The sequence below is a fragment of the Coregonus lavaretus genome, assembly GCF_964263955.1.
Source record: "Coregonus lavaretus genome assembly, chromosome: 24".
Taxonomy (NCBI): Eukaryota; Metazoa; Chordata; class Actinopteri; order Salmoniformes; family Salmonidae; genus Coregonus; species Coregonus lavaretus.
In genome coordinates this window covers 35,844,764-35,863,924 of record NC_140011.1, presented here as the reverse complement: position 1 = coordinate 35,863,924, position 19,161 = coordinate 35,844,764, and the positions used below count along the sequence as shown (strand labels likewise).

The 19,161-nt window shown below is 43.0% G+C and overlaps 2 protein-coding genes across 2 annotated transcripts; one reads left to right on the top strand and one right to left on the bottom strand.

Moving 5' to 3' along the window:
- The first annotated feature begins 935 nt into the window (after positions 1–935).
- On the top strand, positions 936–5,216 carry LOC311100224 (lipocalin-like). Its single transcript, XM_084141044.1, has 6 exons — positions 936–1,271; positions 1,538–1,677; positions 2,001–2,080; positions 3,386–3,499; positions 3,658–3,759; positions 4,356–5,216. The coding sequence occupies exons 1-6, from the start codon at positions 1,176–1,178 to the stop codon at positions 4,373–4,375; spliced, it is 552 nt and encodes a 183-aa protein (XP_083997170.1). The 5' UTR covers positions 936–1,175; the 3' UTR covers positions 4,376–5,216.
- Positions 5,217–7,003: 1,787 nt separating this feature from the next.
- Positions 7,004–18,583, bottom strand: LOC311100214 (zinc finger Y-chromosomal protein 1-like). Its single transcript, XM_084141028.1, has 8 exons — positions 18,062–18,583; positions 13,175–13,271; positions 12,645–12,986; positions 12,349–12,498; positions 12,133–12,240; positions 11,925–12,059; positions 10,059–10,199; positions 7,004–9,846 (listed from the first exon to the last, which is right to left on the bottom strand). The coding sequence occupies exons 2-8, from the start codon at positions 13,239–13,241 to the stop codon at positions 8,567–8,569; spliced, it is 2,223 nt and encodes a 740-aa protein (XP_083997154.1). The 5' UTR covers positions 13,242–13,271; positions 18,062–18,583; the 3' UTR covers positions 7,004–8,566.
- Positions 18,584–19,161: the final 578 nt, after the last annotated feature.

The following is a 19,161-nucleotide window of genomic DNA, read 5'->3' as shown; positions in this document are numbered from 1 at the left end:
TGTCAGATGCTGAGTACATTTCTTGGTTTTGATTTCTCAATATTGGTTTCTAGAACACTGTTTCAACTGGCAAGGTATGTGGGTTGCAGGTGTGTCTGTGACTTATAGACTTGTCCACACCTGTTTCAGGTGTTCCATAACAGTATGTCTACGGCCTTACCTTAAGCCCAACAGCCAAAAGAGTGGAGAATTAACCACTGGCAAATAGTTTCTTAGAACATATAGTTTCTTAGAACTTATATAAGGATTATTTGCCTGAAGCAGTATACGATTTAAAGGGATAGACCACTCAAAAGATAAGTGGAAAATCATGTTAGGTTGTGTTTTGAGTGGACTATACGTTTAAAAATGTTGACCTGAGATGATATGAAACTTATATTACATGAAGGCTTGCTCTACCTCCTCCAGCAAGGTTTTACACAGATAGTTAGAGTTCACATTAAACTACACACACACACACACACACACACACGAAAATAGATACAGGGCTTGTGTTAGGGGGAGCTCTGTTTACCATCCAAAGTGCTGACAGTTTGTTTTGATTCTCTGGTTCCTGCCCACAGAAAGCACTGGAGAGGCAGACACTGCATTGTTCATCACAGTCTTTGTCAATTTTTGCTGGTGTTATTTTTCTAAATTGATGGGCTGAGGCTTGACAATCAGCATCACAACTCATGATATAATTTCTCAAGTTATGCAAATGTATTTGAGATTAAATGTGTATACACACTTGCACTTTGATGAAATCTCTCTCTCATCATCTCAAAATGCAGTTCAGGATATTCCTTTATGTGGATCAGTTCACCTGGTGGCAGTGGGGGATGGGGGGGACTGCTCCTGTTTGAACCCATCCCACCTCCAGGGTTCATAGAGGGAGGAGTAACTGGGAGGTCCCGGCCCCACCCCCCACAAGCCCCATCTCCACCCGTTGGTATTGTGTGTGTGTGTGTGTGTGTGTGTGTGTGTGTGTGTCTAGGGGGTGGGGAATAGAGAAGGTGGCAGGTAGCAGGTTGTGTATGGGAAGGAGGGGGGGGGGGGGGTTTATGTAAACCCATGCTCTACAGTATATATAGGAGTGAGAGGCAGCGAAGAAAAACAGATCTCCTGTTCTGTCCTCTTCCTCGTACAACCCCTGACTTTAAAATTATTGATTTGGAACCTGCTCTGCTGTAGCCATGACGACCATGCTGCTGAGAGCGCTAGGAGCACTGCTCTGCTCCTTGGTTGTCACCGCTGAGGTTATGCCCCAAGGAGACTTCAATCTACAGGGGGTAAGAATGAAGAAAGGGATTAACTGGAGGAGAAAAAATACAAACAAGGGAATTGTGATGAAAACAAGATACAAATGGAAAGGATTAAGAGAAATGTAGGAATTCTAGTGACACATTTTCAGATGCTCATATTGAGACAGTAGTTATTGAGATTTTCATTTATAAATGATTCAGGGATATTTCGGTATCAGCTCTCACAGATTTAGGATTGAAAAATTCAGTGAATGAGGAGGTGATGTAATCTAATCAGGGCAGTTTTTTTTCAGGTGGCAGGAAAGTGGTACCTGATTGGATTTGCCACTAATGCCCAGTGGTTTGTCAGCCACAGGGCCGGCATGAAGATGGGCACCGCCATTCTGACACCAACTGCTGATGGAGACCTGGACATGGCATATGCTAGCCTGAAGTGAGTGAGTGAGTGAGTGAGTGAGTGAGTGAGTGAGTGAGTGAGTGAGTGAGTGAGTGAGTGAGTGAGAGAGTGAGTGAGTGAGTGAGAGAGAGAGTGAGAGAGAGTGAGAGAGAGAGAGAGAGAGAGAGAGAGAGAGAGAGAGAGAGAGAGAGAGAGAGAGAGAGAGAGAGAGAGAGAGAGAGAGAGAGAGAGAGAGAGAGAGAGAGAGAGAGAGAGAGAGAGAGAGAGAGAGAGAGAGAGAGAGAGAGAGAGAGAGAGAGAGAGAGAGAGAGAGAGAGAGACTTTCTGCTGATACTGTATTAACTATATTGTCTCTGTAGCTCTGATGGCTCCTGCTGGAGAATGAACCACCTGGCTGAGAAGACAAACCTTCCTGGGAAATTCATCTTCAAGAGCCAGCGTAAGTCTAGAACCTATACACACACACACAGAGCCGGGTCTAACCTTTTGGGGGCCCTAAGTGAGAATTGGTTACAGAGCCCCCCACCTCGCAGAAAAACATTTTAGTGGCCCCCCTCTTGATGGTGGAGAGAAACATTTCCTGCAATTCTACACATTTCGCCATGGGGCGTAAATAAATTGTTGCAATTTTATAACAAACGTCATGCAATTCTACTCATTTTGCCATGGGGTGGAGAGAAATGTTTGCCGTTTTAAAGCTAATTTCTTGAAATTCTACACATTTTTTAATGGCTTATGGAGGACTGCTTTTCTGAGGAGTGCCAATATGGCCATCCAATTGTTAGCTGACTGTCAGTGACTGACATAACATAACAAGAGAAAAACTGCTGATGCACAATCAAATTGCACCTGGTGTATTATTCTATTCTTACTCTCAATAGTAAGTTGAGACCAATGATGTGTGTAAACCCTGGATTGCTGATGCTATTTATTGGCCAATGAGAGGCTTTGAAGCCACTGGTCGGCCATATTGGCACTCCTCAGAAAAGCAGTCCTCCATAGGAATAAATGGAATTCAACAGTATTTCATTTAACTGTTTCAAGGTAAAATTACATGTATTTAAGTATTTTTGTTGTTGTAGTGGGGAAAGTAACATTAGTACTTTCTAAATATTATATAGACATGTTTTTTATATATATTTTCTAAAAATATATGTTTAGCTCACATAATATAGTTTAAAAGTATGTACTAAGGTGTCTTTATAATAAGTGTTGCAAAAACAAATGTAAACAATTATAAAAGCATTTCTATCCAGGCTCTGTCGCAGCCGGCCGCGACCGGGAGATTCATGGGCGGCGCACAATTGGCCCAGCGTCGTCCAGGGTAGGGGAGGGAATGGCCGGCAGGGATGTAGCTCAGTTGATAGAGCATGGCGTTTGCAACGCCAGGGTTGTGGGTTCGATTCCCACGGGGGGCCAGTATAAAAATAAAATGTATTCACTAACTGTAAGTCGCTCTGGATAAGAGCGTCTGCTAAATGACTAAAATGTAAATGTAAATGTATAGCTTCCAAAATATTTTTTACAACGGTGGGGGAGTGCCAAGATGGAGTCGCGGTGGCTTCAAGACATCGCCCCCTGTCAGTCATCTAGTGTACATATAAATCATTTGTTGAGACCCCGACAGTTCCTAAAAAACAAACGTATGTTGCTTATGCCTGGAACCGGCCCTGTTCATACACACACACACACACACACAAAGTGCACCAATATGTGTGTCAATTCATCTTCTTTTTCTCTCTAGGCTGGAATAATGAAAATGACATGCGTGTCGTTGATGTTAAGTATGATGAGTACGCCCTCATTCACACCATCAAGACCAAGGGAGGTGTTTCAACTGTGCTCAACAAACTGTATGGTAAGTTCCTTTCCACTTCTCTGTCAATTCCTATAACTCAGTCTCATTTTGTCACTATTTTTTCCTCCATAATTTGTTAGTAATCTTATATTATAAATTGTATTGTATCCTTCATAGTATATTTAGTCTGCCATGTTCTGTATGTGCGGTGTCTACAGCCCGTGGGACAGACCTGAGCCCTGACCTGCTTCAGAAGTTTAAGCAGTTCTCCCTGGACACTGGCATTCTGCCTGAGAACATTGCTATCCTCCCCAAAAACGGTTTGTTCCATTTCTGTTTGTGACATGTGTTTTTACACTGCTGCTACTAGCTGTTTCTTATCTATGCATAGTCACTTTACCCCTACCTACATGTACAAATTACCTTGACTAACCTGTACCCCCACACATTGACTCGGTACCGGTACCCCCTGTATATAGCCTCGTTATTGTTATTTTATTGTGTTCCTTTTATTTGATTCAGTAAATATTTTCTTAACTCTATTTCTTGAACTGCATTGTTGGTTAAGGGCTTGTAAGTAAGCATTTCACGGTAAGGTCTACACCTGTTGTATTCGGCGCACGTGACAAATAACATTTGTTTTGATTTGATTTGATTTTTTAAAAGGGTTTTATTAAATCCATATCGTGGAAGTTCAGCGTTACAGAGTGATTTAAATTTAAAGGCAATGTTCCTGCGTTAGCGGAGGCTGCAGCATATGTCTGCTCAATCAGAATGACCTTAACATTTCTAGCCTGCAATCTGTAAGGCTTCAGCGATACCGGTTGAATAGGGCCCTATATGAACAATATTTATGGTTAGAAGTGTGGAGTGTCACAGACCTATAAATATGAACCTTCTTTCGTTCTTTCCGCAGATGAGTGTCCCGCTGCGTAATTTCATCAATGTTCTTCACTTCCAAAGCATCCTCCCTTGATCCTTCTGCATGGCTTTTCTACTTGATGGGCAGGCATACCCATGGCAACTGTGGCAACCAGGAACCACTTTTAGCTGCGGTGACCCATCAGGTTCCGCCTTAACCTGCAGCTACGCTACATTGCCCACTGAAGCCCAGTTTTTCACTTCCCCGATTTGTTCCAATAAAATACTGCCTGGTGCTTTATCAGTTTGTCAGTTATTCTACTCTTGTATATGACAGGTATTTAATACCTCTGATCCTAAGTAATATAAGCTGCTTTAGAAGTCTGAATTGATCACATGTAGGCCCTAATGTAAACCCAGCTCTAAAAGCAACCTTGGAGTACCATCATTCTATGGAAAATGTTATCCTACTCCTTGCAGTTATTAGTATTTGGATTTAAATATACTTCATTATCTAAAGTAAATGTAATTGCTAAAATATACTTAAGTATCAATAATAAAAGTAAAAGTATAAATAATTTCAAATTCCTTATATTAAGCAAACCAGATGGCACTATTTTCTTGTGTTTGTAAATTTACAGATAGCCAGGGGCACACTCCAAAAACATTTACAAACGAAGCATGTGTGTTTAGATAGTCCGCCAGATCAGAGGCAATATGGATGAGCAGGGATGTTCATTTGATAAGTGTGTGAATTGGACCATTTTCCTGTCCTGCCAAGCATTCAAAATGTAACGAGTACTTTTGTCTGTCAGGGAAAATGTATGGAGTAAAAAGTACATTATTTTCTTTAGGAATGTAGTGAAGTAAAAGTAAAAGTTGTCAAACATATAAATAGTAAAGTACAGATAACCGTAAAAACTACTTAAGTAGTACTTTAAAGTATTTTTACTTAAGTACTTTACACCACTGACTGGCCTACACACAATACCCCATAATGTCAAAGTGGAAATATGTTTTTAGAAATGTCTTGAGTCAATAAGTATTCAACCCCTTTGTTATGGCAAGCCTAAATAAGTTCAGGAGTAGAAATGTGCTTAAGTGGTCACATAATAAGTTCCATGGACTCACTCTGTGTGCAGTAATAGTGTTGAACATGATTTTTGAATGACTACCTCATCTCTGTACCCCACACATACAATTATCTGTAAGGTCCCTCAGTCGAGCAGTGAATTTCAAACACAGATTCAACCACAAAGACCAGGTAAGTTTTCCAATGCCTTGCAAAGAAGGGCACCTATTGGTAGATTGCAAAAAAATAAACAAAGCAGACATTGAATATTCCTTTGAGCATAGTGAAGTGATTAATAACACTTTGGATGGTGTATCAAAATACCCAGTCACAACAAAGACACAGGCGTCCTTCCAAACTCAGTTGCCGGAGAGGAAGGAAACCGCTCAGGGATTTCACCATGAGGCCAATGGTGACTTTAAAACAGTAAAACAGTATGTACAAATTACCTCGACTAACCTGTACCCCCGCACATCAGTACCAGTACCCCCTGTATATAGCCTCGTTATTGTTATTTTATTGTGTTACTTTTTCTATTCTTTTTTAGTTTAGTTTATTTAATAAATATTTTCTTAACTCTATTTCTTGAACTGCATTGTTGGTTAAGGGCTTGTAAGTAAGCATTTCACGGTTATATTCGGCGCATGTGACAAATAAAATTTGATTTGTAAAATAGTTTAATGGCTGTGATAGGAGAAAACTAAGGATGGATCAACAACATTGTAGCTACTCCACAATACTAACCTAAATGACAGAGTGAAAAGAAGATAGCCTCTACAGAATAAAAATATTCCAAAACATGCATCCTGTTTGCAATAAGGCACTAAAGTAAAAAAAAAAAATGTGGCAAAGAAATGAACTTCATGTCCTGAATACAAAATGTTATGTTTGGGGCAAATCCAACACATCACAGAGTACCACTCTTCATATTTTCCAAGCATGGTGGTGGCTGCATCATGTTATGGGCATGCTTGTTATTGGCAAGGACTAGGGAGTTGTTTAGGATACAAATAAATGGAATAGAGCTAAGCACAGACAAAATCCTAGAGGAAAACCTGGTTCAGTCTGCTTTCCAACAGACACTGGGAGACAAATTCACATTTTAGCAGGTCAATAACCTAAAACACAAGGTCAAATGCTTACCAAGATGACAATGAATGTTCCTGAGTGGCCTAGTTACAGTTTTGACTTAAAATCAGCTTGAAAATATATGGCAAGAATTGAAAATGGCTGTCTCGCAATGATCAACAACCAACTTGACAGAGATTAAAGAATTTTAAAAAGAATAATGTGCGAACATTGTACAATCCAGGTGTGCAAAGCTCTTAGAAACGTACCAAGAAAGACTCACAGCTGTAATCGCTGCCAAAGGTGATTGTAACATGTTTTGACTCAGGGGTGTGAATACTTATCTAAATGAGATATTTCTGTATTTCATTTCCAAAAATATCTAAAAACATGTTTTCACTTTGTCATTATGGGGTATTGTGTGCAGATAGGTGAGAAAAAACATTTAATCCATTTTGAATTCAGGCTGTAACACAACAAAATGTGGAATAAGTCAAGGGGTATGAATACTTTCTGAAGGCACTGTACATGTTGGTCAATTATTAAAAAGACAAACATGCAGGTAAAATACTTTGCTTTTATTAACTTTTTTCATAGCTTTTTTTAACAAATACGTCAAGTACATCCATAACAACACAGTTCTGATTCCTCCTTTTGTTTAAGTGTTTACATCTACACACTTTTTACAGATTCGTGTACAAAACAATAATTTACGTCCCATAGAATTCTAGTTACACTGAACTATACAACAAATTTCATGATGATGAAATAAATATAAAAACTAAAAATTATCACAGGGGAAGTAACTGTCGAAGCCAGAGTACAAATATACCACCAGTCTTTATGAGTTACATCTCTCTTCAGGGAACTAATACCGCTCACTGGACACTGACATAAATTGATGGGAGAATCTCAAATCGCATACTCCTCGCATCCTCTCTCCTTCTCAAAACCCATTGAAGGAGAAGGTTAGAGGGGACGGACCTCTGGCACTCTCATCCAATGGGTTTTGAGGAGGCGAGGAGCGCGTAAAGTAGCATGTTGTGGTTATGAATCAGCAGTACCAGATATTGTGCATCCTCACTCTGAAGGCCTTGCTGGCGTTGCATCACACTTCAGTCAGGTGTCTGATAATCAAGCTTATTAGGGGTAAAATAATGTGTATGAAGAGGGGTTTATGGGATGGAGTTCATTAAATGATACTGCTTACCTGTATGTTAGATCCCCCTACCCCGATGGCATGGTCAGCCACATGTAGTATCTCACTGTGTTAAGAAGTGAATCAACTAAGAAACCTTCTCTGAAGCCTTACAACGGCCTTGGCTATTTGCTATGATGCAGTCAACTCCTTCTCCAGACACTGTACATGACCGGACAGACAGTTCTCCTCAGAATACCAAAGATAAGACAACAGGGAGATGTTGGTTCAGACTACCAGGAAGCACAATAGATACATTAACTGACATCTCTCACAACAGGCATACATACAAGCAAGAACTCAACTACATACAACACACATACTCTTCGTGTCTCAGCGTTCAAAGCATCAGGTATAATTCATGAGTTCATGATTACTGCATTCATAATTCTTAAAATAAATTGGTGGCAAGTGCTATTAGGAATTGAGTTCATCTCGACTACTCTGCTCAGTAGATCTGCTTTTTCTCTCAGCAGGTGAGTGTCCATTTTATTGTGTGAATACAAACAGCTTGTAGATCATATTTTATCTTAGTCGTGTGCCAAGTTAAAGTAGGCTTAAAAATCGCCACTTTAATAAAGAACTGATTGTGGCTGTGGAGTAAAAACGATGATTCTACAAAGACCTCAGAGACCCGAGACTCTTGCACATTCTGCCATGCAATACTGTCACCAGCAGGGGGACATGCAGATAAAGTGCAAGTCTGTACAGGGCTTTGTCACCTTATTCCATAGGCCTTTCACCGGTATATGTACATTTAAATTCATTTTCAGTTGCAGGAAAGTTGGCTTGAGAGTCATTGCGGTAAAAATAATAGATGTTCCCTGTTAATGCAGTATACACACACACACACATACATACAATTGATTACGGTGTGGTGGTTGCATTAGTGTTGTTCTGGTGGTATGAGGACTGGGCAGTGCCAGGGTCACTCTGCCTGCACCAAGTCCTTGTGGTGGCGTGCAATATGCTGGTTCTTCTCTGAGGGCCTGCGGAAGCCTTTAGAGCAGATCTCACAGCGGTGGGGGTAGTCTTTTGTGTGGATGGAGATCACATGGCGCTTGAAGCCTGAGGCATCCCCACTGCTGTAATCACAGTACTGACACTGGTACACCCTCCTCTCCCTGGGCCCTGTGGCCAAGCCCGCAGCACTAGAACTAGCACCAGGCACCAAAACCTGCTTCTTTGCCACCGGTGCACTGGCAGAGGCAGAGGCTGGGGAAGGCCCCAATAAGGTCCTTTTGGCCCCGTTCTTTTCAGGAGAGGCCTGTTGCTCCTTGGTGTGAACCGACAGGATATGGCGACTGAGCACAAAGGGGTCTGCGATCTTGAAGTTGCAGTGCCGGCACTGGTGCAGTTTCTTGGCACGGTGCGACGCCGAGTGCTTCTTCAGTTCAGACGGCCGGTGGAAGCCTTTATCGCAGACGGCACATTTGTGGGGGTAGTCCTTGGTGTGCACCGATATGATGTGGCGCTTCAGGTCACTGGAGTTGGAGCTCTTGTGTTCACAGTGGGCACACTGGTGGGTTTTGGCCTCCTCGTGCGTCAGTCCATGCTGCAGCAACTCCTCCTCCTCAGCAAAGGTCTGGAAGCAGCGTTCACACTTGAAGGGCATCTCTTTGCTGTGCTTGGTCTTGACATGCGTCTTCAGGTTGGAGGAATCAGCCGACTTGTAGTCGCAGTAGAGGCAAGAGTAAGGCTTCTCGCCGGTGTGTGTGCGCATGTGTTTCTTCAGTTCGGAGGGGTGCCGGAAGCCCTTGCCACACTCCACACAGATGTGGGGGAAGCTCTTACTATGGACGGCCAGCAAGTGGCGGTTGAGCAGTCCTTGTTCAGCCGTCTCGTAGTCACAGAACTTGCACTTGTGCATCTTGTTGGCCTGTGAAGGCACCGGGCTCTTGGGCTCACGGTGGTGGTGCTGCAGTCGATGGGAGAACAGCGCCGCCTGCTGGTGGAACTCCTTGCCACACACCTCACACTCAAACGGAGCCTTGTTGCTCAGCGTGTGCACCTCCATGTGGTTATGAAGGCTGGCCTTCTTGTTGGTGGTGAAGTCACAGTCCGTGCACTGGTACTTTTTCCTGCTAAGGACATCCTGGTGGTGGTTTTTGGTGTGGCGCTTCAGGAAGCCTCGCGACTTGAACTTCTTGCCACAGAGCACGCAGGGGTATACTGTCAGAGGCTGGCCATACGGACCAATGATGATGGCTAGGATGGGAAACGGCGAGAGAGAAGAAAATTAGGATAGATACAAAGCTCATGACTCCCAGATATCACTTGACGGTACAAAAACAAGACGGTCTTGTATTCAGAAATTAAATGTGAAAGCCTGTGCAGTGTGTTTGGCAAACATTATAAGTGACCTGCAGTCATAGAATCAGTACCAGACAGTTTTTTTGTCCCATCTGACAGTTGCATACCTGTCTGGACCTGGCGAGGCTCAGCCCTTGTTCTCTTGTTCCGTTGCCTGTTGACCTTGTCCACTCCGTCTGATTCGTCAATGTGCAGCAGAGCACTGGCAGCACCGTTTCGGTTCTCACAGCTCTCACTGTCCTCAGAACCTGGAATCACACAGCAAACATTCAATGCAAATGCACACCTTCTCTCACCCCTGCTAGAGCAGAGTTACAGTGAGGGAAAAAGTATTTGATCCCCTGCTGATTTTGTACGTTTGCCCACTGACAAAGACATGATCAGTCTATAATTTTAATGGTAGGTTTATTTGAACAGTGAGAGACAGACAAAACAACAAAAAAATCCAGAAAAACGCATGTCAAAAATGTTATAAATTGATTTGCATTTTAATGAGGGAAATAAGTATTTGACCCCTCTGCAAAACATGACTTAGTACTTGGTGGCAAAACCCTTGTTGGCAATCACAGAGGTCAGACGTTTCTGGTAGTTGGCCACCAGGTTTGCACACATCTCAGGAGGGATTTTGTCCCACTCCTCTTTGCAGATCTTCTCCAAGTCATTAAGGTTTCGAGGCTGACGTTTGGCAACTCGAACCTTCAGCTCCCTCCACAGAATTTATATGGGATTAAGGTCTGGAGACTGGCTAGGCCACTCCAGGACCTTAATGTGCTTCTTCTTGAGCCACTCCTTTGTTGCCTTGGCCGTGTGTTTTGGGTCATTGTCATGCTGGAATACCCATCCACGACCCATTTTCAATGCCCTGGCTGAGGGAAGGAGGTTCTCACCCAAGATTTGACGGTACATGGCCCCGTCCATCGTCCCTTTGATGCGGTGAAGTTGTCCTGTCCCCTTAGCAGAAAAACACCCCCAAAGCATAATGTTTCCACCTCCATGTTTGACGGTGGGGATGGTGTTCTTGGGGTCATATGCAGCATTCCTCCTCCTCCAAACACGGCGAGTTGAGTTGATGCCAAAGAGCTCAATTTTGGTCTCATCTGACCACAACACTTTCACCTAGTTCTCCTCTGAATCATTCAGATGTTCATTGGCAAACTTCAGACGGGCATGTATATGTGCTTTCTTGAGCAGGGGGACCTTGCGGGCGCTGCAGGATTTCAGTCCTTCACGGCGTAGTGTTACCAATTGTTTTCTTGGTGACTATGGTCCCAGCTGCCTTGAGATCATTGACAAGATCCTCCCATGTAGTTCTGGGCTGATTCCTCACCGTTCTCATGATCATTGCAACTCTACGAGGTGAGATCTTGCATGGAGCCCCAGACCGAGGGAGATTGACAGTGATTTTGTGTTTCTTCCATTTGCGAATAATCGCACCAACTTGTAGCCCATTCCAGCCTTGTGTAGGTCTACAATCTTGTCCCTGACATCCTTGGAGAGCTCTTTGGTCTTGGCCATGGTGGAGAGTTTGGAATCTGATTGATTGATTGCTTCTGTGGACAGGTGTCTTTTATACAGGTAACAAACTGAGATTAGGAGCACTCCCTTTAAGAGTGTGCTCCTAATCTCAGCTCTTTACCTGTATAAAAGACACCTTGGAGCCAGAAATCTTTCTGATTGAGAGGGGGTCAAATACTTATTTCCCTCATTAAAATGCAAATCAATTTATAACATTTTTGACATGCGTTTTTCTGGATTATTTTGTTGTTATTCTGTCTCTCACTGTTCAAATAAACCTACCATTAAAAATATATAGACTGATCATTTCTTTGTAAGTGAGCAAATGTACAAAATCAGCAGGGGATCAAATACTTTTTCCCCCTCACTGTACCTATCGCTACAGAGGACAGGAGAGCAAGAAGACATTCTCTGCCTTGTTAAACTGTATGCTTGTATATAAATAGTGTGTTACTGACCATACGTGGCTGCCCAGGCCACAGGCATGAAGTCCTTGCTGAGAGCCGTGCCGTCGTACGACCGCTCGTGGGTCACTGGTTCCTCACCCCCCACCACCACCTCCATATAAACCTCATCAGATATCTTTGATGAACCTGCAGGGGAACATACTAGTTACAACACAACCGTAAAACACACACACACACACACACAGAATGTATTTCTTACCATGGCCCCCCTGAGACATGTACACCATCTTCTCTCGAAGCGTTCGGCCTGTAGAGTCCGTCAGTGCCACGTCCTCTGTGTCTCCATCACTGATGTCCACTGTTTCTCCTACACAGACAACCACACACTGATATAATACTTCTTGGTGATCAACTACTATAGGTTATAGAATCCCTCTTTCTTAGGGTATTAAACATTATTCAAATGTCTCCTTACCCAGGTCATCCTCCCCAGAGTCTGCCTTGAAGATGTACACCTTGATCACCTCCTGGCCATCCTCATCCTTCTCCACCTCCTGGTCCTCCACGGCTCCCTCCACAGTCACCTCTGTACCATCGTCTGACACCATCTTGCCTGCCTCATCCACTGGAAGGAGATGAAAAGAGACAGACAGAGTGAGAGATCCATTCACTACTGGTCATTAGTTTAACTGCAATGTTTTCTTTATAAGAGGCCAGGTGACAGTGGTATTGATGTAGAACTGGAGAGGAGAGAAGCAGCCTGGTACTCACAGGAGATCATCAGGTAGTCACCACAGCCGTCTGTGTCTTGCTCTGGGTCCAGTTCATCCTGGGTATGCCCGTCTGCGACAATCACATCCTCAGGGATGTCCCCCATGGCAACGCCTTCGTCCTCCCCCTCCAGTGACATCACACACGTCTCCACAGCAACCTCCTCGTCCTCATCGCAGTGCACATACTCAGACACCACGTCCTCAACAGCATCCTGGATCACCAGCTCGTCTGGAGCGAATCCATGCACCGCCATTCCCTCCCCCTCCCCCTCCCCCTCCGACACCAGCATCGTCTCCTGCAACTCCACCACAAACTCCTCCCCTGCAGCACCGCCTTCATCTGGAACACATCAACACAGGAACAGTTGGATATCTTTAGCATAGGCCTACATAAACATACTGCACAAGACCCATTCATGCACTCTTAGACAACAACAAAAAAAGCTTTGAAGAAATGTTACATTTTTGTGCAGAACAAAGAACAGTACAGGGAATTAGTTGAATGTGCAAAAAAAATGTAGCTATTACCTGACCCATGGAGAATGATTTTAGGCTCTTGGGAATGTAGTGCCAGCCTGGTCTCGTCCTCATCCATTGTCCTTACACCTCATTGGTCAGTGCAGCACTGGAGGCAAGAATTTACCAGTCAAATCAGTCACATAGGCCTAATGACCAACCAAAATGTGAGTCTTCCACAGGGGCGCAACTTTCACTGGGGACAGGGTGGGACATGACCCCCCCCATTCTAAAATTGCATTTTTGTCCAACACAGTTTAAACATTGTTGTGTGATACAAAAAGCGGCATCCATGTGCTTTAGGACCATGTGGACGCCTCAGAGCGGTCGGGTAGGATGTAACATGACATGTTTCATCCCTCTCCACTGAAGTTCTGTCTGAATGAACTAGCTAGCTAGTAGCTACCACAGCCAGTTCAGCTCTAGCTATCTGTCAGGTAGTAGCATCTAACAGCTGTTGTGTGTATGGAAATGTTTTGCAGCCTTTTTTGTCCCGTTTCAACCGAAGTCAATTAACTTGGCTAGTTTTCGCCAGTTGATGTACAATTAGAGCTAGTCAAAAGTTGGCTAACTTTAGCTAGCCAGCTCACTAACTTGATCTATTATTTTTGCCTCAATCACACCAGACCTGAATCAAACGATGAAACCAGTGGCCAAACGAATGAGGACCGATATTCTGACGTTTTTTGACAGCGCAATGTTAGTTTTTATTAGTCAGTATAGCAATATAACATTATTGATCTGTCAGTTTCCCTAGCTAATTCCCTACTTTTCTCTGACGCGGTATAAACAGCTCTACAGGCTACACTGTCATGGTGCACAGTCAGTACACAACACTATGCTCATCATGTCTTAGCAGGATCAGATGGTGACAGGTGTCCCAGCAGGGTCAGACAGCCAGGGAAGACCAGTCTACGGAGCTCAGGTGAATTTTGCATTATATTATAACAATCAGTGAATGATACAAAGTTCCATCTTGAGTTGATGGGTAGGGTACAGTCTGGGATCTGGGAATAATGTTAATTTCAATTATTGAACCATTGATTATATTCTTGGATAATATAATGTATAAATGTACACCAAGGTACTTCTTTGTCATGCCTCATCTGAGCAGGATCAGATGGTGACAGGGGTCACATCAGGGTCAGGCAGACAGGGAAGACCAGTCTGTGACGGCGCTGAGGTGAACTTTTGCAGATACAACACTTTATTTTCTCTGTGCAGCAAACACTGGACAAGCAAGAAGCTTCATAGATTTAAACTACTTTAAGGCAGTCTGACAAACCTCAAGTTGATTTCCAAACAGTATCAAGAGTTGATAAGAGGCTTTTCTCTATGACACAAAACACATCAAGCAAAAATCTGAGGAAGACCTGGGAAACACTATCGATGATGATGAATGGATAGATATGTTTGAATGCCCAGTCATGTTCATTTATAGCAGCTAAGAAATGCATTGCCATTAATTGGAAGGTTGGTTATCCTCCCACAATGTCACAATGGATGGCAGAAATGTCAAGTTATGTATCACTAAAATTGATTTATTACAAGATTAAGTGTATACTGTGCAACTTTCATAAGGTCTGGGTGCCTTATGTGGAATACTGTATGACAGTACAGGTCTGTATTGAAAACAATGTTTTTCTTTTGTCGAGCAGTCGCAAATAGATAATTTTTTTCATGGCACACGAAACACCTGTCTGATTTGCACCTGTCTGATTTGCGCCCGTCTCAGTGGACTAATCCATTGGAGGCCACAGGGATGCCACGGTCCAAGAATATGGGGATTGTGGCTCAGATGCACAAGGCACATCTCTCTCCAGAATGCGCTGCTCTCTCCCGCCATTTTGTGGGTATTCATTGTTTCATAATTTCATTGTGTGCATTGTTTGCTGTGTCTATCAATTCCCCATTACATATATCATCACCAGTAGTAGCCTACATTTACCGTTAATTCCCATAATTTCTATTCTGCAATGTTTGTTTGGTTATGCTAATCTCTGTTAATGCATCCAATATACTATTATTATTAGTAATTTACCGTTCTCATTGTCGGAATGGACATGTGTTTTGCAGAACTCACAACTTATGCTACACTTGAGAAACACGTTTTTGTTTATTTTATTCCATTTACGAGTTTTGTCAATTTATTTATTGTCTTTTGTTCGAAACGCTCCTGTTTGTCAATGTTGAGTAAGGATGCACACCCGATTACGCATATAGAAGTAGGACTAGTCTACTTGGCCTGCGCACAACTGTAGGCCTATAAAATGTGCCCATTTGGGGATGTCTGAGTATTTCTGATTGCCTTAACTCACCACCACTAATGAGCTGTGGAGCTTCTCAAAGTAATTTTTCACCTCAAACAGCAAGTAAACGAAGTCTGTCTTTATAATCAATTGAGAATGATATAGTTCCTCAAAGTATTTGAACAATATTTCCAGCTCTCTCCCTTTCGATAACCACTCGGCATGAAATGGAAAAATGGAATGCTCTGATCCAGTGGAAACGTCAAAAAATACTTCATATTACTTCTTATCCCTTGCACAAATAGCCTACAACTGTGTCTGTCCCGAGCTCATTGGCGCAGGAAACTGGAGGGCCCAGAATATTTTATACAATGTTTCAAGTTTGCTAGCAGGAGTTTCTGGGCCACCCAGTTGATACAATGTTTCAAGTTCTTTGCAGAAAAGCCATTCATTGCCAATGTAATTTATAGGATATTTATTTTTATCAATTAGATTTAGATAGAATGTCAATTAACTACAAACAATGATTTTGAGATCCAAAGACTATTATAAATTAAATGAAACTGTTCCACAAAAATGTGCATATGAAAATCATAGAAATTGTAAGCTAAAATGGCACTACAAATGGAAAAAGTTGCTGACCACCGGTGTAGTCTATTACCGGCAACTTCAGGAGCGTATCGGCAAAATCTGGTAAGGCCAGCAGCAGCGGGACCAGGGGGGGAGGGGGTCGGGAACAGTTTTTTTTTCTTCTGGTTAGGCTATCTTGATCTCTGGCTCCCTTGAGTCATTTGTGTGTCTTAATTATTTAATCAAACAGTGTGCTTAAAGCATCAGACAAGTTCAGTAGACTACATATAGTCAATTTTATTAAAACACACTGGGAGGGTGTGTCTGTATATGGAAAAATACACATTAAATTTACGACCAAATCGATTGGTCGAAAGAAAAGGCTACTCTTGGTCGACCAAGATTTGTTGTGTGTGTCAGGGACAGCCCTGGTAGAAATACAGGAAATTAGCTTTAGATGCCCCAAAAATCCAGAGGGAGGTCCCCCCTCCAGGTAATGCCCCCCCCCCCCCCCCCCCCCCCCCCCCCCTCCCCCCACTTCTTAAACCAAAGTTGCGCCCCTAGTCTACCATATTCAAATCCTAAATCTCAAACATATTTTTCTCTCTAACAAGAAACAATCTTGGTACAATGTAACGGATATCATTAAGCACATGTACTTCACATCCTGTGAAATGTAGCCATGTCCCAATCTGTCTAGACACCAATTATATTGGTCTTATTTGGGGCAAACCTAAGCTAGCTAGCTATATTACTTGGCCCACTGCCTAAACCAAAAGGAGGAAGGGTATAGGCAGCTATGTGATTAGGGTTTTTACATCTATGATAAAAATGAGAATATCATCATTTTGTTGTAATGTGCTTTGACATGGGCCCCGTGTAGCTCAGTTGGTAGAGCATGGCGCTTGCAACGCCAGGGTTGTGGGTTAGATTCCCACGGGTGGCCAGTATGAAAAAAAATGTATGCACTCACTACCTGTAAGTCGCTCTGGATAAGAGCGTCTGCTAAATGACAAAAATGTAAATGACATAACGAGAGATGTTTTCAGCCAAGCAAATACATTACTGTCGTAATCCTCATAGTCCAGCAATGTGAAAAAATCTATGTGGTTACTCGCCGAAATGTACCGAAACCAAAAATGTTTCGAGCGACTCAGCCAAGGCAATGTGCCGTTACATTTTTTATCCAATTCCCCCACCCCTTGGTCAAATCTGACAGCAGGTGTGGCGCACAAGTGTGGGAGCGCGACACAGGCGGTGCTGCTGCATGACGCTCACCGGACAGATGCAAAATGAGCTGATCACACTCAAAACCTTTAGCTAGCCTTACATGAAAATAGGAACAAACTCAGTACAAAAACGACTGGTATAATGTCTATTTACGCAAGAAGCCAACATTTAAGACAAAAGGTCTGCAAGCAAACAAAATGAGGAAATTTCACCAAATTATCTGTCTGTCGTAGTAAAATGGTTACGTCATAGCTAACATCAATCAAATAGTAGATCGTCTAGCTAAATGTGGTCAATGTTGTTTAAAAAAAAGATGTGAAGAGGCAGCTTTAGTTAACTAACATCAATGTAAACATGAGTTTCATGACAGAGCGCACACATCCATCCGATAGTCAATATCAATACATTTAGATAGCGAGCCATCTGAAATGTTTATTGCTAGGTAACTATGGCGGCTAGCCTGCCTAGCTAACGCCCATTTCCTTCAGTGTTTTCAAAAACAGAGGTACGCCATTTTGTGTTGGAGATCACTGGACAAACATTTTGGCCACTAATGCATAATAATGCATGCACAATATCATATTTGAACATGGTGGCTACTATTGTAATTTGTGGGGGTATCTGACCAGCAGACTAACGTTACCGATGTTTAGAAAAATCCCCTCCCGTATTTTCTAGGCCGTAATAGTGGCCTGCTTGAGGCCTGGGCCCAAATAAGCAAGAAAGGCCCAACTCCTCGTACGCTTCTCCGTTTGTCAGATAGAAAAATAGAATAATGTAAATGCAATCACATATGCAAGGCATTTCATATGCTCCGTGCACATAAAAAAGCGCAAGATAACCTGCTTACCAGATTTTGTAGTACGGGTTGGCCTCTCTCCGTCGCTCGATTTCCAGGCCGTCCGGTTTCCCCAGACTCGGGCAGGATTCAATCGGGAGTTTGCGCTAGCTGGGCGGGCCGCTGAGGCGCAGGGAGGGAGGGGCCGAGACTTTCGAAGCTCCACTGATACTCAGAATCGCTACAGCCCCCAGCTCCGCCAGCACCCAAGGCCGCCGTCAGCATTCACGTCACAGCCCGATAGTCGTAGGAAAATGCGGAAGAAGTCTGGAAACCCAACTGGTAATTGCAGGCAGGCCACGATCAGGGACTCAACACCGCGTCTGTTTGCTTTGCATACCATTTGAAAGACTGGTTTAGTGAGCTTAATTTGTTCATGTGTCGGTTCATTGTGTCTCAAAAAATCAACAACAAACTGCGAGAACTTTAAATGCTGCTGCCATTAATTAGCAAGATACTGTTATTTTACATCTATATTTAGCCATGTATTAAACCCTTGGCTTGTTACACTACAGGTTAACTTTACGACTACATATTTGCACGTGATTGACCACTTCTACTTCTTGGTCAAATCATGACACTCTTTATTCTTACAGTTGATATCCCTCGATCTTCTCTCTTGCCTGCAATTTGATGATGCCTTTTGAGATAAGAACATATTTTTAATTTAGCAGGAGAGAGACCAGCTGACAGGGGGCTCGATTTCTTCCTGTGCAGAGGGACACGCTCTACCACATGTACCGTGAAAGCCCAGGTCTCGGGTAGAAGCAGTAGAATGCTTAAACGAACAGTAGCCTATTCCCCAAGAAGTGTCCCCGTACACAAAACCCAACCTGTTAGCAGGGGGCACGTACTTCTCCAGCACCCATGACACAATAATAATCCCACCAAAGTGTGGCAGCGGGAGAGAGAACAGCGGACAGCATCGATTTTACAGTCTTATGGTGCAGAGGCTACTGCTCTACCACCTGTAATACACAGGCCTCAGCTAGAGGCAATAGAACACACAGTCACACACTGTATTACACAAGAATACTTTATACGATTTGTGTGCAAAGAAAATAAAAAACTAACACACACATTCGAGTGGAACAGGGTAATTCTACCCATAG

Excerpts from the sequence above, each read along its gene's own strand:
- LOC311100224 (XM_084141044.1), top strand. The coding sequence starts at position 1,176 with ATGACGACCATGCTGCTGAGAGCGCTAGGAGCACTGCTCTGCTCCTTG. Across the intron at positions 1,272-1,537 it reads GAGACTTCAATCTACAGGGG|GTGGCAGGAAAGTGGTACCT; the intron begins GTAAGAATGAAG and ends GTTTTTTTTCAG. Across the intron at positions 3,760-4,355 it reads TGCTATCCTCCCCAAAAACG|ATGAGTGTCCCGCTGCGTAA; the intron begins GTTTGTTCCATT and ends TTCTTTCCGCAG.
- LOC311100214 (XM_084141028.1), bottom strand. The coding sequence starts at position 13,241 with ATGGATGAGGACGAGACCAGGCTGGCACTACATTCCCAAGAGCCTAAA. Across the intron at positions 10,200-11,924 it reads GGCCTGGGCAGCCACGTATG|GTTCTGAGGACAGTGAGAGC; the intron begins GTCAGTAACACA and ends GTGTGATTCCAG. Across the intron at positions 9,847-10,058 it reads GCCTCGCCAGGTCCAGACAG|CCATCATCATTGGTCCGTAT; the intron begins GTATGCAACTGT and ends TTCCCATCCTAG.